The following is a 27635-nucleotide window of genomic DNA, read 5'->3' as shown; positions in this document are numbered from 1 at the left end:
AGTGAGGCTTAGTAACATGAAAAGGATGGGGGGGGGTTGTAGCCTCACAGTGCAATCCTATGCTTCTCTTAATCTACTCAGTAAAGAAATATACCACCAGGTACGTGGGTACAGGATTGCAGCATGCAATGATTAATTTTATTTAGTTAGATAAAAGATACTATCTTCCAGGGCAGTTTACCAAAAAAATTGATGATGTTGATTGAAGCTTGCAGTAATTTATTCTTTTATTGTTGCCTATATTTGCTTGCCACTTTACATCAAATAACTCAGAACTAGAGCCAGAGGGTGGGGTATTATTATTATTATTATTATTATTATTATTATTATTATTATTTAGTTCATACTGATTTTTCACTTGCTGGCTGGTACTGTATTCAGATTGGGGCTGGCTGGGGCATATGAGTTTTAAGATCATGAGGTAAGTACTAGTGCATTCCTCTTAGATATACTTGAAATCTATTCACTGTGACTGTCTGATTTTTTTGTATACATGGTACACTCTGTATTTCTGAGACATATTTTATTTGTTCTGTGTATGTGGATATACAGGTGTACGCTTCTGAGCTCCACACTGTAATTGAAAATTGACAGCCATGGGGCTGGCACTGTCTCTGCCTTGTGTTAAACACACTGTTTGGGAGACTTGCCTGTGAAGCTCTTCTTTTTTCTCTTCCTAAGGATGCTTTTGTTTGGATGTAGACGGTGACAAATCATTGATGTACAGAGGAAAAATGAGGTAGCTGCCTTCCAGATGCCCTCTATTTGCCAGATGTCCTTCACTAAGTTTTAAGTAATTGTTCCTTATTGCACAGCAGAACAGCCTCAAGCACGTGCTACGGTTATTTATAAGATTGCCAGATCAAAGTCTGAAGGTTAACTTCCATTGCCCTGGAAGTCAATTCCTACTAGGACTGGGTGAATCTGTTAGTTTTTCATTTTTCCAATCATAAAATTCAATTCTCCACATTTCCACATCAGCTTATGGTGTTCTTTTTTAAAAAAAAAAAAAGTCGTCATGAAAAAGCACCAGCATCTCCTAATATACACATTTTTGTGTGTGGTTTTGCCCAATGCCAATTTTTGCAAAGCAGTTTGCCCTACTATAATGCATTTTCGGAAATGTTATAGCTGGTCAGCCTGTCCTCTCCCCTGCCCCCCCCCCACTTCAGGGAGAGGACAGAGACAGAAGAATTGGCAGGTTGCCAAGGTGATAGGGAGTTGTGATGTCACAGGAAAATTTGTCCTTTTTGAAATCAAAGGTTTGCTGGGAAGGAGTGGGGCAGAATAAATGGGCAGTTTTCACAATGGAGAGAAATGAACGCTGGGATATCCCAAGGGTTTCTACTGGGACATTCATAAATGACCTGGAGCCAGCAGTGAGGTTGCTGCATTTGCAGATGACATGCTAAACTATTTAGGAAGCTGAAATCCAAAACCGGCTGTTGAAAAAAACCTGTTAAAAAAAAAATCCAAACTGGGCAATGAGAATGTGCAAAGAGATTCTGGGTGAATGCAAAATGAGAGACAGTGCAGAGTGCAAATAAATCCCCTAACTTCATATGCATTTGCTGGTAGGAATGGGATTGGCTATGACTTGTCTAGTTTACAAAGAAAGATAACCCTGCATGCCTAAGCATGTTTACTCAGAAGTCCCACTGTGTATGTTCAGGATTGCAGCTGAAGGCTATGTACACTTATCTGGGATTATACCCCATTGAACACAGCGGGGTTTACATCCAGACAAGCATAGTGTTAAGAGGGGACATGACAGAGACTTAAACAATTATGCATGGTGTGGAAAAAATGGATACTAAGATTCATTTATTTACTTTTACTTTGGCGCCTGGGTTAGGGCCAAACTGGATATCATAGACACATGGTTAACTGGTGTGTGTGTGTGGTTCTTTTAAAAAGCACCCCCAAATAACTAGTACACAATCCTAAGGCCAGATCCTGTTGCTCTTTCTTTTTTTAATCATTCAAGCTAATCATGTGATAAATGCCACACCTAGTTTATCCTTTAGATCGCTTTTAAAAATGGGATCAGACAAGTTTTAATTATTATTATTATTAATTTGATTTCTTATCCACACTTCACCCTAAGATCCATTTCAATTTAAATAATACCATTTAAATTGCAGTATTAAAAACAGTTTAAAACAAATTACAATCACAGAAATAAGGGAAGCCCTAAAAATAAACAGCTCAGGGGGCTCAGGTTAAACGAGTGAAGGCACCAGGTGCACTTCTGAGTGGAGGGAATTCCACATTTTAGGGGCTGCTACATTCCTGGGCCATCACCACCCCAAGCTTCTGAGGGCAGTAAAACTGATTTTAAGCCCTCATGGGGTCCACAGGGAAGGAGGCAAGTCTTTCAGATATCTCTCTGCAAGATTCAGCTGCAGTTTATTGGCCCACATCCACCCCATCACCACCTCTAAGCAACAGCCTAACACTTCAGGTTCACAGAGGACACTTCCGTCAGCAGATATTAACTTGACAGCTAAATGAAACCTCCAGGTTCAGAGAATACTTCTGATTTCAGAGGCTGGGAAGGGGCTGCTGCCACCATGCCATACCACTGTAAGCTTCAGCAATGCATCTGGCTAAGTACTGTGGGAATCAGGATGTTGCACTAATTAGGGATGGGGAATCTGTGCCCCTCCCTCCCCTGGATGTTGTAAGGCCAGAGCTCTTGTCATCCCTGACATATGGCCATACTAGCTGAGGCCGACAGGAGCTGGAGCCAGTGTGTTGCATGTACAGATTTGACCAGGACCAGAGGATAAAGGTAAAGGTAAAGGGACCCCTGACCATTAGGTCCAGTCGTGGCCGACTCTGGGGTTGCGGCGCTCATCTCGTTTTATTGGCCAAGGGAGCCGGTGTACAGCTTCCGGGTCATGTGGCCACATGACTAAGCCGCTTCTGGCGAACCAGAGCAGTGCACGGATATGCTGTTTACCTTCCCCGTAGCAGTACCTATTTATCTACTTGCACTTTGACGTGCTTTTGAACTGCTAGGTTGGCAGGAGCAGGGACCGAGCAACGGGAGCTCACCCCGTTGCGGGGATTGGAACCGCCAACCTTTTGATCAGCAAGCCCTAGGCTCTGTGGTTTAACCCACAGCGCCACCCGCATCCCAGGACCAGGGGATATGGAGGTTCAAAGCCCAATCTATCCATAATACTCTCTGGATAATGTACCAATCTTGGCCCAGCTTTTCTCCCTATGAGCCTAGCCTACCTCACAGGGTTGTTGTGGAGGCTAAAGGGGGGGGGGTGGCGGTGGCAGAAAGGATTGTGCTGCCTTGGTCAGACTGCATCTGGAGTACTGTATCTAGTTCTGGGCACCACTATTATTAATTAAATTAGTATACTGCCCTATACACACAGGTCTCACGGCAGTTATGACATAAAATCACAATATAAAACATACCATACATAAAATTTTTAATAAATGTTTTAATCCCAATAATTTAGCAGTTTGACACTGGAACGGACTCCTTCGGGAGGTTGTGGAGGTTTTAAAGCAGAGGTTGAATGGCCACCTGCCATGTAGGATGTAGCTGAGATTCCTGCTGTTATGTACTGAGTTGAATAGGATCCAAAAAGCAGCAGTCTGATTGGTCCTAGAACAATAGGATCCAGAATGCAGCAGTCTGATTGGTCCGCAGGAGCCACCCAATCCAGCTCCAGGTGGAAGTGAATCCGCAACCTGATTGGCCTACAGGACAATCCCGGAATTAGCCAATCACGTGGGGCCCATTGTGTAAATAATGTATATAAATCAGACAGTTTGGGGGAACTTCCATTCCTCGCTACTATGAGCTGAATAAACAGCATGAAATCCACACTCAACTCCCGAGTATATTTCACAAGCATGGGGGGGGGGGGTTGGACTAGATGACCCCTGGAACCCCCTCCAACTCTCCACTTCTATGATTCTATGGAATCGTGAGCAAAGGCAGAACACAAAGCAATAAGCAAATACTGCCCGCTGCTGCCGAGCAGGTGACTCAAAGCACAAATTCTTCGGAACACTGTGGCCCAGAAAACTCATGGCACGTGGGCAGCCCCCGCGAGCACCGCGATCTCCTGCACGAGGCGCCGCGCGCTACGCTCCACTTCGCCGCCCCTGCTCTCCGCCTGGCGTTAAGCTTCCCTTTGTTTCATTATTTTATCCCCATGCGGCCACCGTAAGCGAGGAAGGCGGGGCCTAGATTCGATCGAACTGGCGGAAGTGAAAGAGCCGAGACTGACGACCTAAAAGAGGAGCTCGTGCGCATGCTCGATGACGTTTCCACTGGGCGGTGGCGGCGCTTGAGTCGCCTATCGTGGGCGGGAGCGCGGCAGCGGAGCGCGCGCTTTTTATTTTTATTCTTTTGCAATCCGGTTCTTTCTCTGCGGATCGTGGCCATGAGTCTCTGGGTGGACAAGTACCGGCCGAACTCCCTCGGCAAAGTGGACTATCACCGGGATCAGGCAGCGCAGCTTCGCAACCTGGTGAGGGAGAGAGGGAGACAGGCGGCTGGCGCTCTGCACATGCTCGGGTGCCCTTCTCTTTCTTATCTCTTCACCTCTTCGGCAGCTTTTGGACTCGCTGGTCCTCGGGTATTGGCGAGTGTTTTTGCTCTCCGCAATAGCTTCAAACACCCCATCCCCCTTTCTTTCCTGTTTTATTGGGTTATAGCAAGAGCCGGTGCTAGGCAGAGCTACCTATTTGCACCACCCTTCTTCTTCTTATTATTTCTTCAATTTTCAAAAACAGATGTAGGAAAAAAATGAAAAGCACAAAACTTCAACTGCTAAATTTAATTTAAATTGCAAGACTTGGCAATGCGACAATATTTGGTTATCTTTCTCAAATGCCAAAGAAAGTGTTTCAGTACACAAATCCAGTGAATCTGTATGAAACTGTGCCCCTCAAAGGTCAGTACTGCGCCCCTGTGAAGTCTGTGCCCTAGGCAGCTGCCTAGTTGACCTAATGATAGCGCCAGCCTTGGTTCCAGCCAAAGAGCAGTCCTGGAATTGATTTCAGTCCTGCAGTACATGAAGTACCAATAAGAAAAAGAAAAGCATCTGAGCATGTGTAGTGAGCATATGTGCATGCCTGCTAACTGAGAATGCTCTCTATGTGGCTGATGCGTGAGCTCAAGTTAAGTCAGGCTCTTGGATACATTTGGAGGGGGCAAGCTGCGATGACAAAAATGCATTGTGTATGTCCTCAGGTGCATTTATATCTCTTTGTTACCGCCTCACCTATCCAGGTACTGAACCCTGGTTTGGAAAAGCAGCGTAGCTTCTCTCCCTCATGATGGTGCTCAACAGCAGGTACAAAGCAAAAATTTGGGTATTTGGGAGTACCAAATACCATACCATAAAAGATTGGTTGGGTCATGAGCTTTCATAGACCTGAACTGTTTCCATCTTAAGCACAAAATATGTCAGTTGGCAAGAATATTTACACATGCAGGCATACATATTTAAAGAAAAAACTCCAGTGTAAAATAGTAGGGCAGAAAATCCATGAGATGCCAGAGATGCATCCTGTGACCTTTTAATGCAAAGCCTGAATGGTAATCAAGTTTAGCGTTTGGCAGTAGGGCTAGAAAGACTTGTCTGCAGCCCTGGAGAGTTGCTGGCTCTCAGTATAAACCAGCCTTCCCCAGCCTGGTGACTTCCAGTCCAGATGTTTTGGACCGCAACTCCCATCGGTCCTAGTCAGCATGACCCTGGTGGCTGGGGCTATTGGAAGTTGTAATCCAAAACATATGGAGTGGGGAGGCTGTTGTACACAGGATTGGATGGGCCAGTGGTATATCTCAGTATAAGGCAGCTTATACTGTCTGTCTCTGTATAAGGCAGTGACTGTTTGCAGCACCAGTAATCTGTGATAGTATCACACTTCCAAGACAGAGAACATGGTTACTAAGTAAATTGAACCCAGGGCAACATAAAATTCACTGCAAACTTAAGAATGCTCCAATTCCAGTGGACTTTAAGCAATGGTATGTCTTTAATTGCACAAATAATAATTTTTGGGTTGCGGTGTGTGTGTGTGTGTGGGGGATTCCACTACTTGTGTGGCTCTGCATTCAAAAATTTCACAAAGCGAACATCACAATGCCACTGTGTCTTGCTTTTGGAGTTTTGGCTCTTGTGGTTTGATTTGAGCAAAAGCTCAATCCTCGAACATGTAATTTTAAAAAAAGGAATGTGTGTAGTTATGTTTTCCCTTCAACATTCACCATCCATTAGGGATTTGGGAATAGGGCTTCTAGGTTAAAGAATACATATTAGACAGGCCCAGGTACCAAAGCATTAACCATTGGTGATCTCCTCCCAGGACTTTCTCTAATTCTAGCTGCTGCTGTTCACGTTGGTGGCTTGTTTATGGAAAGATGATTTACCCCAGGGTAATTGTCTATGTATAAACTTAACTTGGTGCCACTGTAATACGTTGTTTGTCAGATCTGAAATGAAGTAGGAACACTTTGTGTACTCTTGACCACAAAATATGCAATTGCTCTGTTGCAAAAAGTGATTGTTTTGGGGTTAAAATAGTTCATCTGACACAGATTTCAAGGGTTGGCTCCTGTGATACAAGACAGGCCTGGTTCTGGAATGCAGTCAACCACAGATTAAATGGAGCTAGGCGCAGTGGCCAAAGTATGAAAGATGTACATAAACTTGGCAGAATGAACCAGTGAATCCCAAAATAATCTTTTTTTTGGCATCCTATGATACTGGCAGTCTTGTATGATAGAGAGAACTCAGTTGAGTAGCTTGGGGCGCTCAGGTCGTTCACATCCTAACCCTGATCCATTAGGAAACTAGAAAACTACCCTGTATGGAATCGGATGGTTGTTTCATCTAGCCTATTATTTTCTACAATGGCTGGTGGCAGCAACAGCTCTCCAGGACTACCTGGCTAGAGATGTCAGAGAACTGAAACCTTTACTCTGCAGACCATTTTGTGCAAAAAACAAAAGGGAAAAAAAGTGCTCTGCAACTCAATTCCAGTCCTTTAGTTTGCTTCAAAAGGTGGTGTGCTTCCTTTCATTTTCCACCTGAGGCTAGATTTTGACCTATTGGAGATGCTGTGATTGTGGATTTCCTTTAACAGCAGAAGGTTGAGCCAGATGACCTTTGAGGTCCTTCCAACTCTTTGATCCTAGGGCTCAATGCCCAAATAAGCCGGGGGGGGGCAACTGCCCCCCCATCAAGTAAAACAATAGAAATACTTAACTAACTGACCAATCATGTCGGTTCTGTCCCGCTCTAACGAAAGTCCTGCCCCCCCCAACAAAAATCCTGGCTACACCTCTGGATAAGGGTGTCTATGGCTTGCAACAAAATTCCGCATTAGTTTATTAAAAATTGGGTTCTCAAAGTTATTTTCAAGTTTACTGTATGCACTTTCTGACTATTTTTATTTTTATTCCATTTATATCCCACCTTTCCTCCAATGATCTCAAGGGGGCACACCTCCTTCTCTTCTTCTCTATATTATCTTCACAACAACCTTGTGAGGTAGGTTAGGCTGAGAGTTGAAGACCCGCCCAAGATTCATGATTGAGTGGGGATTTGAACTCTGGTCTTCCAGGTCCTAGTTTGTTTTGGGATGTGTTCTCAAGCCACCTGACTCCTAGAAAACCTGATGCACCAAGGGCTTTTATCAGACTCACGCCATGCACGGTCACAGTTTCATGTCCTCTTGAACTCTCTATTTTGTGCTCATGTCTAAATCGATGGCCTTCCAAAGGAAAAGACAACATTGTGAAGGGCTGTAAAACTAGTGTGGGGAATGGTATACTAAAATATGTATCATTCTCTGTGTTTATGATGCTGACTAAGCATGATGCTGACTGAGACATTACTGTAATTCAGTTTTACTGTATTCCATTTGACAGGTTCAGTGTGGCGACTTTCCTCATCTGTTAGTGTATGGGCCTTCAGGAGCTGGAAAAAAGACCAGAATCATGTGCCTGCTGAGAGAACTGTATGGCTCTGGAGTGGAGAAGCTGAGGATTGAACATCAGAGCATAACAGTAAGAATCTGCCCTAACTTCATATTTACAAAAGGAGATAAAGATGTTGACTGTCAACATAATGCAGGAAAAACCAGCACATTTCAACACATGCTAGTTTTTAATCTCCAGAAGTTGTCCGACCTGGATGCATGAGGGCAAAAGTCCATAGAATATATTTGTCCCCTAGGCCTGAGGTTCTTCACCCCCTGATGTCCAAAGGGGTATACAGATCCAATATCTCCAGTTCTCCCCCTTTCACTCCCAACTGCTGAGCATGTAAGCATGTTTAGTAAAGGTAAAGGGACCCCTGACCATTAGGTCCAGTCGTGGCCGACTCTGGGGTTGCAGCGCTCATCTCGCTTTATTGGCCGAGGGAGCCGGCGTACAGCTTCCGGGTCATGTGGCCAGCATGACTAAGCTGCTTCTGGCGAACCAGAGCAGTGCACAGAAACACCGTTTACCTTCCCGCCGGAGCGGTACCTATTTATCTACTTGCACTTTGATGTGCTTTCGAACTGCTAGGTTGGCAGGAGCAGGGACCGAGCAATGGGAGCTCACCCCGTCGCAGGGATTCGAACCGCCGACCTTTTGATCGGCAAGCCCTAGGCTCACAGTGGTTTAACCCACAGTGCCACCTGCATCCCATGTTTACCTGAATGTATTTCCCAGCTTCCTCGCAATTGTGCACCCTGATAATATGGGGGCTTGTACGTGTGTTCAGGCAAACACACTTACAGGCCCCTTCAGACCTCCACCCTAAGTCTGCAAAGTCTGGAAGTGGAGAAGGCATGTCTGTGGCTGTCTACACACTTTTGCCATTGGGTGTCCAGGCTGCAAAAGGACCTACAGGCAGTTTAAGCACCATTTCCACAGTTGGTTAAATAACCAGTGGTTGTTTCCTCCTATTACGGATTAGCACTTGATTAGGCTGTAAACATTCTGTGCTGGAAGAATTCTCCCTGGCGAATCACTGCCAAGGATTTACCGGTACTATTATCTCCCTTCAGTTGTGTGATATTTGAAATGATTTAGTCGGGCACTTAGCTTACATTTCCTGCTGTCTCAGGCTGAAGCCTGCAGTTAGTGTCAAGAAACCAGTTCGTCTTTATTGTGGGCTTCGCTGACTAATTATTATTGCTTTCTCACATGCCACCAATAACTTGATGAGAAGTATTTGCAAAGTGACGTTTTCAACAAACATAATGAACTCTTTGCATAGTTAGCTGCTTGGGGAGTGGAAACAGTCCCTGGAAAATCTATTACTACAGATTTTCTTTCTATCAATTCAAAAATCTTTTTTTTTGGGAAAAGCTTGCATTTTAATCAGCAAATTGCAAAGAGAGTGGTTAGTAATCAGCAGAGTTCTTGGAGAAGACAGATATTTCCAAAGCATTGTGCAAACGGTCTCTCTTGCCATTTTTATTTCTTTTTAAATTAAATTTTCCTGCTTAAGTTAATAAGACATTATGGGAACATGTTGTGCCTGCAAACGTCTTAATGCTGGGGAGTTTTAAGTGGAGCAGTTTTAAGTAGATAGTCTTTCAAAATATCAGCTTCCCTTCCTGTCAGATGCTTCCCTATTTGAGGGCCCTTTGGCATCTAGCTATGGGCGGAACTTGACAAATGTCTTTTTCATCATCTTCAAAATGCCTGCATATAAAGTAGTGGCATGTTATTAATATAAGCACAGAAAGAGATGTGAAGGTTAGCACTTTTAAACTAAAATAGGGCAGAGCAAAATGATGCTGCAGTGTCTGTATAGCTTCATTTTGTAGTTTGATCTGAACTAGATAAGGTCTATTTAATCACCGTGGGTAAAAGGTATACTTGAAAGCCTTACTGTACACGTGAAGAATGTTTTGAGAGAAGTAGAATGAAGTTCTTATCAATATTATTAGTTCCTAAAATCGGAAGCGACGCAAGTGATGATTCACTTCAAGAAATTGGGAAGTTGTAATCTTCTTACAGAGAAGCTGGAAGTATAATGTAAAATCTCTATAAATACCCCAAATGACTTTGCCCAAGGACAGTTGGTCATGGAACTGACCAGAAGGGCAATGACCCTGGACTTAACATATTTTCCCATGTTATTGGACGAGGTTTTTTGACTCAAAAATCACGTCAAAAAACTGGGGTCGTCTAATACACGGATAGTGGCATGGGGATGGAGAAGTGGTGCGCCGCCAGCCAGCTCGTTGGCAGGAGCGCATCTTCCCACGATGCCGCAGCGAGTGGGGAGTGATCTGGGGGGTGTTTCCTGCCCGCAGCTACATTGGGGGGGAAGAAGCTGCGCATTGCCAGCCAGCTCGTTGGCGGGAGTGCAAATTCCCCCGATGCTGCATTCGGCAGGCGCTCCCTGGATTGTTTCCAACCCGGCAGCACCAGAGGAGGTTGTGCTCCCAGGAGCACAACTTCCCCCGATGCCGCTGCGCACGGGAAACGATCTAGAGCAGCGGTTCTCAACCTGTGGGTCCCCAGGTGTTGTTGGACTACAACTCCCATCATCCCTAAGCTCTGGCCTTGCTAGCTAGGGGTGATGGGAGTTGCAATTCAACAACATCTGGGGACCCACAGGTTGAGAAAGGCTGATCTAGAGAGTGTTTCCTGCCCACAGCTGTGTGGGGGGAGAGGCTCAACAACTTTGGGCCATCTCCCCTCATTTTCCTAAAATTGAGTCCCCCAGAATAGGTGGGGTCTTATACAAGGGGGTGTCCTACAGACGGAAAAATATGGTACGTCCTGCCCAGGATCCGGTGTGAGAAGTGTTGGTGAAACAGTTTGGAACAGTAACCATAGTGCTATTAAATGAAATATATGTGTAAATGAAGAGTTGCGTAGAGAACCCGACATGGTCACATTTGACTTCAAAAGAGCGATTTTCCTCCAAATAAGGGGGTTGGTAAGAAAGCAAGCTGAAAGACAAGGACAAAAGTGTCAAATATCCCCAAAATGCTTGTGAATTGCTTAAAACCACAATATTAGAAGCTGAACTGGATACTGAAGATCGTGAACTGGTGGTGACTGATCAGGAACAAGTCCTTGGGGTCATAGTGTCTAACTTGATTGAGATGTCAACCCAGTATACAGCAGCTGTGAAAAGAGCTGGAACGCCATGCTAGGGATCATTAGGAAAGGAAGGGAAAACAAACAATATCATAAGGCTGCTATGCAAATCTGTACAGTTCTGGTCACCTCAACTCCAAAAGGATATTGTAGAACTGTAACAGGTTTTAGAAAAGGGCGATGAAAATGATTCAGAGGATGCAGCAACTTCCTTATGAGGAGATTTGGGGTGCTTTTTAGTTTAGAGAAAAGGCAAGCCAGAGGCAACCTGATAGAAGTGCATAAGATTATTCATGAACCCAGCTTTGGACAACATGACAAGTCAGTTTCATGGCAGAGAAGGAACTTCAGAGTAGTGTGCTTGACCACGCTGCTCATTTGCATGAAACCTTAGTTTTAAACTATGATTTAAAGCAACATGCAAACTGGGGCACATCCCATCCCTTCCAAGAGGTTAGCATGCTGCTTGAATTTGAGAGCTTTGAACCCAGGGTGTTACCTTTTTCCTTGCATGCCATTCCACCTGCCGCCATTTTCACGCTGAGTCTCTTTATTTCGTAGTTTCCCTGGTGCATTGCAGCCTGGGTGCCGTTAAGCCCTTCAAGTCCTTCAACTCAGTTCATGCTAAGCAGTTAGCAGTGGGTGGTTTTTGAAGCCTGTATTCATAACCTACTGATTTCAGCTAAGTCTTTCCGTCACTGATCTCTTTAAAATGCATTTTTTGTTTAATAATCTTTCTTTTCAGGCGCCTTCTAAAAAGAAGATTGAAATTAGCACTATTGCCAGCAACTATCACCTTGAAGTTAACCCAAGGTATGTTTGCAGTAAGCTCACAAGATCCAGTAAGAGGCTGTGGGAATTTTGCAATTCTTATAATTTTCAGAGGAGTAAATTTTATAGCCCATTGCAGCAAAAACTACCGAGGTGCTAGAAGACCCTTGTTTTATTGTTGCAATTTTAAAGCTAGCTCCAGCTTTACTGTTAAAGAAACCAAAGTACAGTCGTAACGTGGATCCTGAATGCCTTGCGAATTGAACGTTTTGGCTCCTGAACGCCGGAAGTGAGTGTTCCGGTTTGCGAATGTTCTTTGGAACCTGAACGTCCAACGTAGCTTCTGATTGGCTGCATGAGCTTCCTGCAGCCAATCAGAAGCCACGCTTTGGTTTCCGAACCAACGGACTTTCGGAATGGATTCCTTCGACTTCCGAGGTATGGCTATATATCTTTAAGGAATTGTTTGCATATGTGGCCCTCCAGCCCTCTCTGTCTGGCCCTTGGGACCCTCCCCAGCCATGCACTGCACCCTCCTTGAGTATCATATTTTAATCTGAACTCATTTTCAGTGATGCAGGAAACAGTGACCGGGTGGTAATTCAGGAATTACTGAAGACATTAGCTCAATCACAGCAACTTGAGACAAGCACCCAGCGAGATTTTAAAGGTCTGTAAATGAGCAATAACCTTGAAGAAAAATATCTTGCAGTACTTTGCACAAGATCAGCCATGTGCTTTGAATATTGTAAATTCTTTGTATTCTCCAGCTCTTTTTGTCTTCTGTCACTTTTAGAGATAAAGAATTTCCAGAAATATTGTAGTTCCCCAACAGAAATGCATGTATTTCAGAAATGAGGGGGGAAATTGAAATATGTGCAATACTTGTGTTCCAGATAATAGTATATATAGCTCCAATTTATTTCTGTAATTGTAATAATTGTCCGAAAGATCCATAGCTGTTGATGTTTGACTTTTTGCCCTGAGCTTCATGGTATTCAGAAAGTGGGAGGTTTGCATGTTGTTAGAAGGCGTCTAGACTCTTCTCACCTATTGATTCTTCTGTGACTTTGTATTCTTAAAATACTCTATGGTTCCCTTCGCTTAGGAACCTAGGAAGCAGCCTTATACTTAGTGAGATCCTTGGTCCATCTAGCTCCATATTGTCTGCACTGGTTGGCAGGGGCTCTCCAGGGTTTCAGACATGCAGTCTTTTGCAGCCCTACTTGCAAATGTCTCAAAGGGGACCTTCTGCATGCAGAGTAGAATGGTCTATTGCTGAGCCTGATCTGGCAGATAGAATCAGAGGCAGATAATCTGTTTGCATGAGGGCAATATTGCAGTAGCAATATGCTTGGCAGACTTCCAGGCTACATGAGAGACTTGGTTTTGCAACATTTGAAACTCCCCACGCCCCTGTAGAGCAGGCATCGGCAAACTCCGGACCTCCAGATGTTTGGACTACAGTTCCCATCATCCCTGACCACTGGTCCTGTTAGCTAGGGATGATGGGAATTGTAGTCCCAAAACATCTGGAGGGCCGGAGTTTGCCTGTGCCTGCTGTAGAGCATCAGCTCTTAAGCTTATTGCAGCCAAATGCAATCTTCAGTTTACAGTGTTGATTTTTTTAATAGCAATGGTATCATCATTACTACCTGTAAAGGTTGGCTCTCTGGCCTCTGAATCCAGTGATCTGAATTGTGTAACTAAGAACAAGCGCTTGACATAGCTTCTTCTTTTTTCTGCCTCCCTCCCAAGTCCCTTTCCTTGTGTGTCCTGTCATTTAGATTGTAAGCCTGAGGGCAAGGACTCTTTATTTCTGATCTTTGTAAGCTGCTCTGGGAGCCTTTTCAGCTGAAGCACTGGGTAAAAAAATGCTTTAAACAAATACCTTTTGAACCTTGGATATAAAAGATTTGCAGTAGTGTGCATTGGCTCTGTAACAATATTCATTCACCGGCTTCAGCTGATCATCAGTTTTCTTTGGCTGAACTAAGCTGGCTTTTTTGTCGTTATTCTTGGTGGGAAGTGGCAATGTAGTGTGTTTTTTTTAAAATATATATATTTTTGCAAAAGTAGCACCGGCTCAAGCCAGTTCCTGACTTGTCACACTCACTCATACAGAACAATAAGGAAGACATTTCATTGTACTGTGATTTCATGCATATGTAAATACTTTCTAATTACATGGACGAGGTTGAATGCAGAGTCTCTGTCTCTCTCCGTCTCCCACCGCTGCTATGTAGTACCTTCCTTCCTGGTAAAGTGCTTCTCTCATGGGAAAGACCCATGTGAACATAGGAAGCTGCCATATAAGCAAGTCATACATATTGTCGGACTACAACTCCCATCAGCTCCAACCAGCATGGCTAAGTGGTCACAGGTGATGGGAGCTGTTGTCCAACAACACTTGGAGAATACCAGGATGGTCTGTACCGACTTGCAGTCGTTCTCCAGGGTTTTAAACAGGATCCTTTCTTAGCCTTACCTGGAGATGCTGGAAATAGCAAGTGCAAGATCCCGGGTTCAAAGTAAGGTCAGAGGCATCCCAGTTGCAAGAACCCCTCTTGCGTTCTGTCGTGACTATGCCAGCCATTCCCTGGCTGTTTCAGGCAATGTGCTTTTCCCAGACATATGGCTAGAATATTTACACAAACTGTCATCAGTGCAGGATTGCACCGTGGGGAAGCACCTCCCGGGAACTTCAGTGAAAGAGGCACAAGTGGGAAGGTTTTCTCTAATCCTGTCCCATTGTATCAGCAGAAGCGAAAAGCCAAGTTAAGATAGACTCTGTGAGAGCATGATAAAGGTTGGCTTTGTTTTGTTTTGTTTTGTTTTTCAGTGGTGCTGTTGACTGAAGTGGACAAGCTTACAAAAGATGCCCAGCATGCGTTGCGCCGAACCATGGAGAAGTATATGGCTACCTGCAGATTAATTCTGTGCTGCAATTCTACATCGAAAGTCATTGCACCTATCCGGAGCAGGTGCCTTGCGGTGCGAGTGCCTGCGCCCAGCATTGAAGATGTAGGTTCAAGGCAGTGGCAGACAGACAGCCCTTCAGTGCACTTGCATTTTACTCTCTGTCATGTTGGATGCAACAAGTTTAAATACCTGATTTGGGATTCCTTGTTCTTTGTTTCCCCCTGACTCTGTCTGCCTAGTTAATCCTGTGTCTGTGCATGGAACACTTCCGAATTAGGTTCCCCTTTACAGTACTTTGCATGACTGCAGTTTTCTTCAAAAATGCAGGTTGTAATTTTTATTTGTTTAGCAAGGATTGGAATGGGGCGGAAGTGTCTGTGGACTAAGAAATAGCTGGACACCTAATGGTAGGTCATAAGTCATGGGAGGGAGATAAAGAACTGTTGGGGGGTCTTTGAAACGCCATCACTTTGCCACCAATGCCTAGTTCCATGCATTCTCTAGTCCACACTTCTCCAAGCATTTCTCTGAAATTAGAAAATACCACTTAGAATCTGTTGGGTAGTTGCTGAAGGCACTTTATCACATATCTGTGTATTTCTTACAACCCTGTGAGGTCAGCTAGTAGTATGTCTGTCTCACTGCTACTGTAAAGAATACAGAGAGCAACTGCTGGTGTGGTTTGTCCCTGGCTCAAGAGCAGCAGGAAGGAATTTATTCTTTCATGGAGGAATGCGCTTCGGAAGGCATCGCTTTGCTCTTACCTGGTACCCAGGAGGGCTGGCAAATGAGGCTTCTGGCAAGGAAGAGGTGACTCAGAAGGTGGGCGCAGGTCACCTGCAAGCATTATTTGTAAAACTGGCTCCTTTGTGTCTTCACGTATCCTCTTATAATATAGGGACTTCCCCCATAGCTGGCTGCTGCAGCAATTTTGACTAGAGTGGAGATACTTGGAATTTTTGGAAAGCGAGGTACCATGCAAAACTGTTAATTGCCCTGTTGAATCTCTAGATCTGCAACGTATTGTCCGTTGTGTGTAAGAAGGAGGGTCTGGTTCTTCCTCGAGAACTCGCTCAGAGGATTGCAGAAAAGTCCGGTCGAAATCTCCGAAAGGCCCTTCTGATGTGTGAGGCATGCAGGGTGCAACAGTAAGTCCAGAAGAATGTGTGAATACAGGAGGGAGTTTTGGTTACAAAAGGGCTGTTTGTTTGTTTTGTATTTAAGCAAGTCATTGCTGTTTGTTGCACAGGTATCCTTTCACTCCAGACCAAGACATTTCCGAGACGGACTGGGAGGTATATCTGAGAGAGACGGCAAACGCCATTGTTGGTCAGCAGACCCCGCAGAGGTAGGTCAGTGTGGTGGGGGACAATGCCTAGCTGTAAAATGGATGGTGCTTGTAAGTTGTCTGATATTAAAATGCAGCATAGCAGTTTAATACTGTGTGTGCTAGAATGTCTAGACAGAGTGCATTTCTAGGGACTTGATAAAAACCCGGTAGGAGTTGATTGAAGTAAAATTCAGGCCGATGAGGTTAGCCTTGGTCATTAAGGTATTAAACATGCTTTTATATCAGTGTGTAAATGTTTGGAGAAAAAGATTTCTGAAAGCGGATAGTTAACTGCATGCAGGAATCCTGAAACTGCTGCACAGCCTCGCAGCAAAAGCATGTGCATGGTATGAAGAAGATCCCAGGTTCACTTCCAGTTAAAAGAAGCAGGTAGCCGGTGATGGAAAACACTGTTCTCTTCCTGAGACCCTGGAGAACCATGGCCAATCAGAATACACAAAACTGGGCTTAGATGGGCAAGTGGTCTCACCTGGTCTAAAGTGGCAACCTGTGTTCCTAAACAAATAAATCTGTTGCAGGCAGTAACATACAGTATTCTGCCTCCTGGGCACCTCAAGCTATGAGACAATTATATATTAAAATCCCAGTTTCTGATGCAGTTCCTTCACAGAAATTCTTGTTGTTTGGGAGCAGATCACAGTAGCTACTAGCCAAGATGGTTATGGTCTCAGTGTTTGAAATTAGCCAGGCGCATTTTGCACTCGCAACCAAGCGAAGATGCCTGGGCGACAGGATGGTGCCTGGCAGTTCTGCCATACAGAGGTGCTTGCCTGTAGAATTCTATCAGTTATATTTTATCTGCACAATCAGACTGAATTTCAGGAACCAAATTGCTTTTTCTGTACAGCCTGAGCAGGGGCGGGGAGCAGTGTTACAGTTCATTGTCATAGCTTTTCTTCACCTTACCCCACCCCACTGCCCTGCTCACAGTATATTCCTATGTTATGAATGGTCTGTGTTGCCATTAATGATAATGATAATAATAATGATAATGATCATAATAATTTATTATTTATACCCCACCCATCTGGCTGGGTTTCCCCAGCCACTCTGAGCGGCTTCCAACAGAATATTAAAATACAATAGTCTATTAAACATTAAAAGCTTCTCTAAACAGGGCTGCCTTCAGGTGTCTTCTAAAAGTTTGGTAGTTATTTTTCTCTTTGACATCTGGTGGGAGGGCGTTCCACAGGGCAGGTGCCACTACCGAGAAGGCCCTCTGCCTGGTTCCCTGTAACTTGGCTTCTCACAGCGAGGGAACCTCTACAAGGCCCTCGGCACTGGACTGAAAAAGGGGTCCGAATAGGACAACACATACTTCTTTAAGTTCTCAGAGCTCTTAACCCATCTCAAGGTTGTCATCTGAATTAGCCAGATGTTCACCACAGAGAAACTTCAACTGTGTATTATTTCCAATTTCTTTGTGAGGAAAGAGTAGCAGTCATGTACTCAGATAGCTGGGCTTGGTGAAGTCTCGGTTATTTTCCAGCAAGGACGTTCCTATGGTATGTAGTGCGCAAAATGACTCACTGGGATGTCAAGTTCCCGTTAGCAGCCATCTTTGATATTCTAAAAACAGCTGCAATGAACCAGGCTGCTGTAAAACAAACTTGCTTGCTCAGTGCAGTGAAGCATTTCCAGCTGGATCGGATGAGAGCATCTTTGTTTGTTTGTTTATGCTGTAAAACTTTTTCTTTTCAGCCAGTGAAGTGCTCTGGTGTTGGCACTCGTTCGTCGCTGCCCTCTTTACAGCTGCCAGCCATTTGTCTAGCTTTAGATATATTGCATTGGCAGAAACAAAATGACATCCTGTCACGGTGAATTTGGAGCGCTGAATCCTTCCTTTGCTGTGAGCGGATGATACCGTTAGTCATGTGTTCTGCTGCTGATCTCATTAAAACTCTTAAGAGATACGGCGCTGTGTGAAGTGGGCCACGTTTGCACCATACATTTAAAGCCACTATTTATATGGCTTCTTGGGAACTGTAGTTCGTTAAGGATGCCGAGAGTTGTTAGGAGACCTCTGTTCCCCTCACAGAGCTACAGTTTCTTGAAAACCCCTGGAAAGAGGGATTGATTGTTAAACTGCTCTGCTGAACTCCCAGGGTTCTTTGGGAAAAGCCATGACCTTTCAAGGGCATAATAGTTCTTTAAATGTGTGGTGCAGATATATGAATGTTTTCAACACAGATTCCCCTCTGTGTGGTCCTTTTTGGTGTGAGCTATTTTTTACTTGTTGCTTTAGGCGTATAAAAAGAGGTGGCTGCCTACAATTCCTTGATTGCTCTTCACAATTTTTTTTTTTAAAAAAACCTGTGTGCCCTCTTACCTACCATCTTACAGCAAGCAGCCTAATTTTAGAACACATCCTGCATCTTTGGACAATAGCAGCTCTGTGGTTGTGAAATAAGTGTTTGTGCTTCATAGTGGTGGACTCCCTATTAGCTCGGTCCCAGGCTAGCATTTGCTGAAATGGAGGCGCAGGGCCTTTGAAGCTGCCTATAAGAGACCTAGGGAACGCGGGTGGCGCTGTGGTCTAAACCACTGAGCCTTGGGCTTGCCGATCGGAAGGTCAGCGGTTCGAATCCCCGCAGCAGGGTGAGCTCCCATTGCTCGGTGCCGGCTCCTGCCAACCTAGCACTTTGAAAGCACGTCAAAGTGCAAGTAGATAAATAGGTACCGCTCCGGAAGGAAGGTAAACGGCGTTTCTGTGCACTGCTCTAGTTTCGCCAGAAGTGGCTTAGTCATGCTGGCCACATGACCCGGAAAAACTGCGGACAAATGTCGGCTCCCTCGGCCAGTAAAGCGGGATGAGTGCCGCAATCCCAGCGTTATCGCGACTGGACTTTACTGTCAGGGGTCCTTTACCTTTACCTTTTTATAAGAGACTATTGGGGTTGAATGACGCAGGTGCCAGTAAAATCCAGGGCCAGGAGGAAGTTGTTTTTAATTCCAAGGTACCTGCCTCATCATTTCTTTTCAACACTCAGGATTTTAAACGGCTTCCCACTGCCAGCAAGAGACATTGACAACTGTCACGTTAACTACAGAGCTGCTGCCAACTGTTGTGGCTTGTAGATGGTTTCCTGTCATTTCAAGCATCCCAACAAGCATTTTGAGACTTCCTTGTGTTGGACCATGACATGCTAGAGAAGTTTGTCGCTGTTGTAAGCCTTGTTTAGAAATTGCAGAGCACTGACTATGCTGCTGTTAACAAGCTGTTCCACTTGGAAAAAGCGGCTCAGGAGAATAGAATTGCAGGATTGCTTGCTAGCTTTGGCAATTGGCCAGCTTTAGACTTTCAGATTCAGGCGATTATTCAGGGTGATCAAAACAATTATACCAGGTATCTCAAAATTAGGTACGCTGGCGTCCTCAAAATTTCTCTTATAGTGTCTTCTTATAATTTCTCTTATAGTGTCTTATAAGAGGAAAAACTTGTTTTGCTACTGGAAATGTTGGCATACTTAATTAAATCACTTGGTGTTCCAGTGAATTGGCATAGGAAGCATAATCCAAATAATATATTTCTTTCAAATATGTTAAATATATTTCAAATATCTTTTTCTACAAGGCTGCCTTTCACCAGGCAACCTAAAATTGCCTTTGTGTCTCCACAAGAACACTTCAAGGTGTAGTGTAGAACCTGGCATGTTAGACATGGGGTTATATTAACAAATGCCACCACATTAGTGCTTTTTAATAAATGAAACAAAGTTAAAAGTTGAGTAAAAAGATGAAGGCAGTTCTTAGGGAAAAAATTAAGCACAAGGGAAGTTAACATGCACAGAAAAGTATTCCACCCAATGGAGCAAAAAGTATATGTTAAATATAGCCCAGCTCTCCCTGCCTAGACATAGTCCCTTAACACTATCGACTGATGTCCAGTTTCCCAAATTTTAAAAGCTCCAGTTCCTTTGTCTTCTGAGATCATGCATTTATCTGCTCATGCATTCTTCTGAGTCGTTAAATATACCCTCTGGCTACATGACTCTTATGCTTCCCGAGCCACAAAAACTCAAGGAGCACAAAGGTCTTCTCTTCATTCCCAACTACAGAGATGTTACCTTCATCTGCAGGCTTAACAAGTTTAACCCCACAATGCTACATGCAATATTCGTATATTTTTTTTACAAATAAACAGCATTTCCGTGTGCTCTGGCACTCGTCACTGGTGCAGGGAAAAGGCGCCTTGGAATCCAGCAGAGCCAGACACCCAGAACACCTTTCTTCAGGGCCTATGGCTGGTAGATCTATGCCCACAGAGCTTTAAGTGGGCATAGTCCGAGGTCCCTCACCAACAAAGTTTTTCTTTGCCAGTAGAGATGCATCCCTGATCCATCCCTAACCCCGTCCAGCCTGGAGTTCTTGGGGCTATGTGCACCCATGATTTAAAAAGCAAAAACAAATTGAGCTTGAATGTTTTGAGAACTGAATTTTCTGACTTGGTAATTTGACTGAGATTGTCATAGCTGCCCTATGCGCGCAACCCTAGAGACGGACACGACTGGCCCATACGGGCAAGGCCGTGAGCCGGTGCTGTCTGAAGACACTTCCGGGTCACGTGGCCAGTGTGACGAAGCTGCAGCTGGCGAGCCAGCACCAGCGCCGCACACGGAAACGCCGTTTACGTTCCCGCTATAAAGCGGGACCTATTTATCTACTTGCACTTAGGGGTGCTTTCGAACTGCTAGGTGGGCAGGAGCTGGGACCGAACGACGGGAGCTCATCCCGCCGCGGGGATTCGAACCGCCGACCTTACGATCAGCAAGTCCTAGGCACTGAGGTTTTACCCACAGCGCCACCTGCGTCCCATATATATAATGCATACACACACACACACACACACACATATATAATAAAAAGACTTAAAAGCCAGTTACTAAACCTTAAAACTTTGCATTACAGGGAGTTAAAAACCAAGCATTAACTTTCCAATGGTTTTATTTCAATAGGCTCCTGGAAGTTCGTGGGCGACTCTATGAACTCTTAACCCATTGCATTCCTCCAGAGATTATAATAAAGGTAACTGATGTTGTGATTATTAACTGGTTTAGTAACAGAGACTAGGATTAAATGGAAGCTTGGGATGCATGTGTTAATCATTTTTATTTTTCACCGTTCATAGTGCAGCCTGGATAGCTCAGTTGGTTAGGAGTGTGGTGCTGATGACACCAAGGTTGCAAGTTTGATCCCTGCAGCTGCATATTCCTGCACTGCAAGGGGTTGGACTAGATGATCATCAAGGTCTCTTCCAACTCTACAATTCTCTGATTCAATGATAGTGCTCTGCATCTTGTAATTCCATTCCTAATTCCTGGGGCATCTGGGACCAGGTATATATTGCATATCTCTGTAAATGTGATATTAATAGTTCTGTTATTTGTATGACAATGTCCCCCCTCCTACCAAATGGGAGATTATCATTTGAATGGCTTGATTCTCACAGGGTGACTTTCTGGATTGTTGAGTGCCCATGGTACCCATAACATTCTAGGGAGTAGAGCCTTCAATTCTCTCACTGTTGGCTATTGCTCATTTTAGGGCCTTCTGACTGAACTTCTGAACAACTGTGATGGACAACTGAAAGGAGAGGTTGCACAGATGGCAGCTTTCTATGAGCACCGGCTGCAGCTGGGCAGCAAGGCCATTTATCACCTGGAAGCATTTGTGGCTAAGTTTATGGCCATCTATAAGAAGTTTATGGAAGACGGACTAGAAGCCATGATGTTCTGATATGTTGCTTTGAGAGCCCTCATGTTTTTTGGGATGCTGACAAGTTCTGTCGAGAAAGCTGTACAAACCACAGGTCACCGGTACATTTCTGTGTTGGACAATAAAATACTAAGTGCTGAATTTGAGGTGTTCTGAAATGGTTCCATGTGGCCTTTTATGTCCAAACTGTTTTAGGAAACAAGAAGTCACATACTTGACAGCAGGGAAGTGCCAGGATCCCGGAATGCTTTTGCCTCGAGAGATAGTCCTAATTACAGTGGTACCTCGGGTTACATACGCTTCAGGTTACAGACTCCGCTAACCCAGAAATAGTACCTCAGGTTAAGAACTCTGCTTCAGGGTGAGAACAGAAATCATGCTCCGGCGGCGCAGCGGCAGCGAGAGGCCCCATTAGCTAAAGTGGTACCTCAGGTTAAGAACAGTTTCAGGTTAAGAATGGACCTCCGGAACGAATTAAGTACTTAACCTGAGGTACCACTGTACTTTGGGTCTGGAACCTGATTGTGAGCCTTAATCTTGGGAATTTTCAAATGTGCCATCTTGAATAGGTTTCATGATGGTGGAAGATGGAGAATTCTGTTGCAGCTTTAAGGCTCCGTCTGCACTATGCATTTGAAGCTGTATCATACCACTTTAAACAGCCATGGCTTCCCCCAAAGAATCATGGGAAGTGTCGCTTGTTAAGGGTGCTGAGAGGAGTGTGAGGAGACACCAGTTCTCCTCACAGCTACAATTCTCAGAGTGGGCTAACAATCAACTCCTTTTCCTAGGGAACCCTGGAAACTAGCTTTGAGGGGAACAGGCATCTCCTCTAACAACTCTCAACACCCTTAACAAACTACATTTTAAACGATTCTTTGGCAGAAGTTATGACTGTTGAAAGTGGTACGATACTGCTTTAAGTGCATAGTGCAGATGGGGCCTTGCAGCCGTAGCTTAAGCATATTTACCTAGAAGTAATGAACTGAGTTCAGTGGCACTGAGTTCAGTTGGCCAGGCATGATGGGAGTTGTAGTCAGACAACATCTAGTAGGCCACATGTTCCCCATCTAGTAACAATCTAGAAGTGATCGTTAATATTTCCGAGTTGTTTAAATATTTGTCCAAGCAATATTCTAGTACTTTATATTGGCTTAAGGATCAATAATTAAATATTGTATTCTAGTTTGGATCCTCTCTGATCCCTGGAATGGAGAGGGGGAAAGCCGCTGTAATAATAATATTATTATTATTATTACTATTAATATTAATATATGTATATATTCACTGAAGGCAAGGTAAACTGCTTCTAAGGAGAAGAAAAAGGAGATTGCAGTTTGTCCACTTGGTATGTATTATGCAGCCTGCTTCTAAGCATGTTTACTCAGACATAAGTACCACGGAGTTCAATGGGATTTGCTCTCAGGTGCATTGAACTGCAGCCTTAATTTCATAAAGTAATTCAAAATGTACAATTGATAGAAGATGGGTAGGAAGAAAATACAATACTGAGGCAATAGGACTTACAATGCCCTCCGAGAAAGATTTTCTTTTAACTTCTTCTTGTTAAATAGTTTCATTTCTCCAAGGATAAATAGAATAGACCTTGATAACTATCATTTTATCAGTATTGTCAAGTCTGAAATACATTAATTCACCAGAGTAGGTGCAGCGAAAATGAACGTTTAAATGGTTTCCTTCTTTAGGGAGATACAGAGTAGGAATGAAAACAATTTAAGATAATTAAAATTGGTGCTAACTGCCTCACTTTTCAGTGGTAAATCAGTTTAACAGTGCAGTCTGGAAAAAGCAACCGTGTGCACCTAACATTAGCATTGGGAAGCATTAGGATAGGTGTGCAGTGTTCCAAACAAAGTCTTCTGCAGTTGAAAACAGAGCTTTTCCAGCTCTCATCTCACCTTTCTAGCCAGGTTTTGTTCATAGTGGGAAGCTTCACTGCATATGGGCCTTGATCATCTGCTACAGGGGATCCCAGCAGAATGAGGTGGCAGATCCTAAGATACTATGATGGACTGTACATAATTTCAAGCTACAACTGGAGAAATACATTAAGAACATAAGAAGAACCTGCCAGCTCAGGATGAAGGCCCATCTAGTGGCCAACCAGATGCCTTTGGGAAGCCTTCAGGCAAGACCTGAGCATAACAACACTGCCCACCTGGGATTCCCAGCAGAAACTGCTAATTCCAAGGCATATTATCTCTGACAGTGGAGGTGGAATATAGCCATTGTGATTAGTCTCATGCATGAATTTGTCTAATCTTTTAAGAGCATTCTTTTTGAGGCTAAAGATAATTCTGCAAGTAGAAAACCCAATAGATCGCAGAAGGGGATGAGCTGGAGTCTTTCTCCCTCCAAGAACAAGCTTTCTCCTTAACATTTCTTAAGGACTCTCCTTCCCCTCTGGGCATTCTCAAAAGGCTCAGCCCATCTCTAGATTCTATCATCTCATTCTGCTGCTACTTAGCAATGGAGGTGGCACATGTGCCTGTGCAATCCTGGCCACATTGCAAGAAGAAGAGGAGTTTGGATTTGATATCCCGCTTTATCATTACCCTAAGGAGTCTCAAAGTGGCTCACAATCTCCTTTCCCTTCCTCCCCCACAACAAACACTCTGTGAGGTGAGTGAGGCTGAGAGACTTCAGAGAAGTGTGACTAGCCCAAGGTCACCCAGCAGCTGCATGTGGAGGAGCGGGGAAGCGAACCCGGTTCACCAGATTACGAGTCCACCGCTCTTAACCACTGCACCACACTGGCTCACAGGTGATAGGTGATTAGTGCACATTGCCCTAAGAATACAGTGGTACCTCAGGTTTAGTACTTAATTCGTTCCGGAGGTCCGTTCTTAACCTGAAACTGTTCTTAACCTGAAGCACTACTTTAGCTAATAGGGCCTCCTGCTGCCGCCGTGTCGCTGGAGCACGATTTCTGTTCTTATCCTGAAGCAAAGTTCTTAACCTGAAGCACTATTTCTGGGTTAGCGGAGTCTGTAACCTGAAGCGTATGTAACCCGAGGTACCACTGTAATGCCGTGGGACAGATTTCCTCTGCTTCACACACTGTTCCCAATCCAGCAAGGGCGCCCTTCGGTCGGAGTCCACTTTGCACAAGTATTTCCCCGGCTGTATTGGGGTGATGAACTATAAACAACCCAATCTTGAGAGTGTCAGTGCCTTCCATTAATCTTTTATATTTCTGCTTGAATGCCTTGTTTAACTTGCATATCCTCCGAGAGTCTATTTCTTCTTGCTATCTCATTGTGAATTTGACAATTGTTTTAAGTAGACATTTCCTCAAATGGCCACAAGCAGTGCAAAAAAGAGAGGCGCAAAGTCAAGCCAACTCAACAAAAAAAGCCCCACTTAGTAAAAAACAGTTCTTGGAAAGCCTAACATTGTATCCTTCATTATGTGCCATGCGCGCTTTTCAAAATATCTGGAGAAGATAGTATCAGGCACACATACAATCCTGCATTCTAAAGTTTCAGCTAGTCATCACTAAAGAATTAAAATGCTAAAGTGTGTGTCCACTGAGAACGTCCACCTAAGGTGCCAAACGGCCTTTGCACTTTTGAACATGTGACTGAGCAGTCAGTGCATGATCAATTCAATATATCAAAGGCATAGGGTTTGTTTTAGGAAACTAAATTGAATAAAAAAACCCCCAGATGAGGCCTTTGTTAATCTATGGCCTAGATCTAATGGCCTTGGCCCAGTATACCTGAAGGAGTGTCTCCACCCCCATCATTTAACCCAGAAACTGAGGTCCAGCTCCGAAAACCTTCTGGTGGTTCCCTCACTGTGAGAAGTGAGGTTACGGGGAACCAGGCAGAGGGCCTTCTTGGTAGTGGTGCTCACCCTGTGGAACGCCCTCCCATCAGATGTCAAAGAAATAAACAACTATCTGACGTTTATAAGACACCTGAAGGCAGCCCTGTTTAGGGAAGTTTTTAATGACTGATGTTTTAATGTATTTTTAATATTTTGTTGGAAGCCGCCCAGAGTGGCTGGGAAAACCCAACCAGATGGGCGGGGTATAAATAAATATTACTATTATTCAACGGCTCTTTATTTGGAGCTTTTGCATCCTGCTCTTCAGCTGAAAATCCTGACGAAGTGGCTTCGATGCAACTAATTAAACTAGCCCTGCTCCCAGGCTCACAATCTAAATAGGGCTTCCTCAACCTCGGCCCTCCAGATGTTTTGAGACTACAATTCCCATCATCCCTGACCACTGGTCCTGCTAGCAACGGATCATTGGAGTTGTAGGCCAAAAACCTCTGGAGGTCCGAGGTTGATCTAAATGGACTTGAAATTGTTTTTAAACATACACTTTTATTGTTGGTGTTTTTTATTGTCGGATCACAACAAGATGTTTTACAACAAGCAATTCATAAATGAAATAAGTGAAACAATCGTAATCGTATTATTTAACAAATCACAGTTAATGAGAGGTTGTGCTGATCAGGTGCCTCCATATTGTGCCCTTCAGATGTGCAATTCAGTTTCATTTCAACATAAAATGGTGTGTTTTTTAAAAACAGCAACAGCATGAGGCTGCCTTAGACCGAGTCAGTCCTGTCTATCCCCAATACTATGGATGGATGTGGCAGCCAGACGCATTTGGCAGAGGTCGTTCCCAGTCTTGCCTCCTGAACTTTTCACAGGAGAGGCCAGGGATTGGACGTAGGACCTTTTGCACGCAGAGAGAAAAAGGAAGAGCAGCTTAATTATGAGTAGGAAGGCATTATCATTTCCCTCGCGGAATAGAAAATTCAAGATTATTGCAGCTCATTGATACAAAGTAATGGGTATAATTCATCTTGCTGGGTAAAGTATTCCTATATATGTCCAGACAACCCTGAATACTTCATTTTTAGACCCTGCTAGCAATTAGCGCTGCGCAAAATTATGGCCACAGTTTTCAATCAGTGACCTATAAAACCAAGTGCAGAGCCGCAGCTCACTAAATAAAAGCTATGCAAGATGACAATGAAATGTGCTCAGGGTTCTGCAGAGTCTGAGCATCTCACCCTTGATCTCTAATGTTTTTAATGAGTGTTAAGGGTGGAATCATGCAAGCGCACAACAAAAGAAGTCATATGGAAGATGCCAAACAGGAGAAGCCATCAGCACTCTGTATTTAAAACATTTACCCAGTCACAGATTTTAGGTTGGTCATGCATCTCTAAAAATAATCAGGACAGGCTTTTCTATCCTGTCAGTTTAATTGGAAAGATTTTGTCCCAAATTAGCTGGGTCACTTGGTGCCAATATACTTCTAAGCATTCTGGCTGCTTTCCATGGTAGAAGAATTACTCTGTTAGCTATCATACTATACATAGTTTTATCAGTGGGTTTGGGGTTTTGTTTTAGTTGTTGGTGGTCTGTTAATGTTGAGCTCCTAAAAAGTGTGTTTTTCTTTCCCTTCTAGAGTGCAATGGGCATCTATGTTTTAACGCTTGCGGCAACTATGAAGGTACATAGGTTCACCATTTCAGTGCAACATATTATTTCCTTTTGCTGATTTCATGTAATGTTGGGCTATACAGGATGGCAACAAGTATTCATTAATAATAATAATATTTTTATTATTTATATGACGTCCATCTGACTGGGTTGCCCCATCCGCTCTGGGTGGCTCCCAACAAAATATTAAAAACACAATAAAACACCAACCATCAAAAACTTCCCTGAACAGGGTTGCCTTCAGATGTCTTCTAAAAGTAAAATAGTTGTTTATCTGTTTGAGACATC

The 27635-nt window shown here is 43.9% G+C and overlaps 1 protein-coding gene across 1 annotated transcript; it reads left to right on the top strand.

The window, feature by feature from the left end:
- Nucleotides 1–4297: 4297 nt before the first annotated feature.
- RFC3 (replication factor C subunit 3) lies at nucleotides 4298–21998 on the top strand. Its single transcript, XM_083609234.1, has 9 exons — nucleotides 4298–4505; nucleotides 7916–8053; nucleotides 11844–11911; nucleotides 12442–12539; nucleotides 14712–14893; nucleotides 15803–15939; nucleotides 16041–16139; nucleotides 21098–21167; nucleotides 21687–21998. Exons 1-9 carry the CDS (start codon nucleotides 4419–4421, stop codon nucleotides 21876–21878), a joined length of 1071 nt encoding a protein of 356 aa, XP_083465360.1. The 5' UTR covers nucleotides 4298–4418; the 3' UTR covers nucleotides 21879–21998.
- Nucleotides 21999–27635: the final 5637 nt, after the last annotated feature.

Source organism: Podarcis filfolensis (assembly GCF_964270895.1).
Source record: "Podarcis filfolensis genome assembly, chromosome: 4".
NCBI lineage: Eukaryota > Metazoa > Chordata > Lepidosauria > Squamata > Lacertidae > Podarcis > Podarcis filfolensis.
This window is presented reverse-complemented; position numbering and strand designations above follow the sequence as displayed.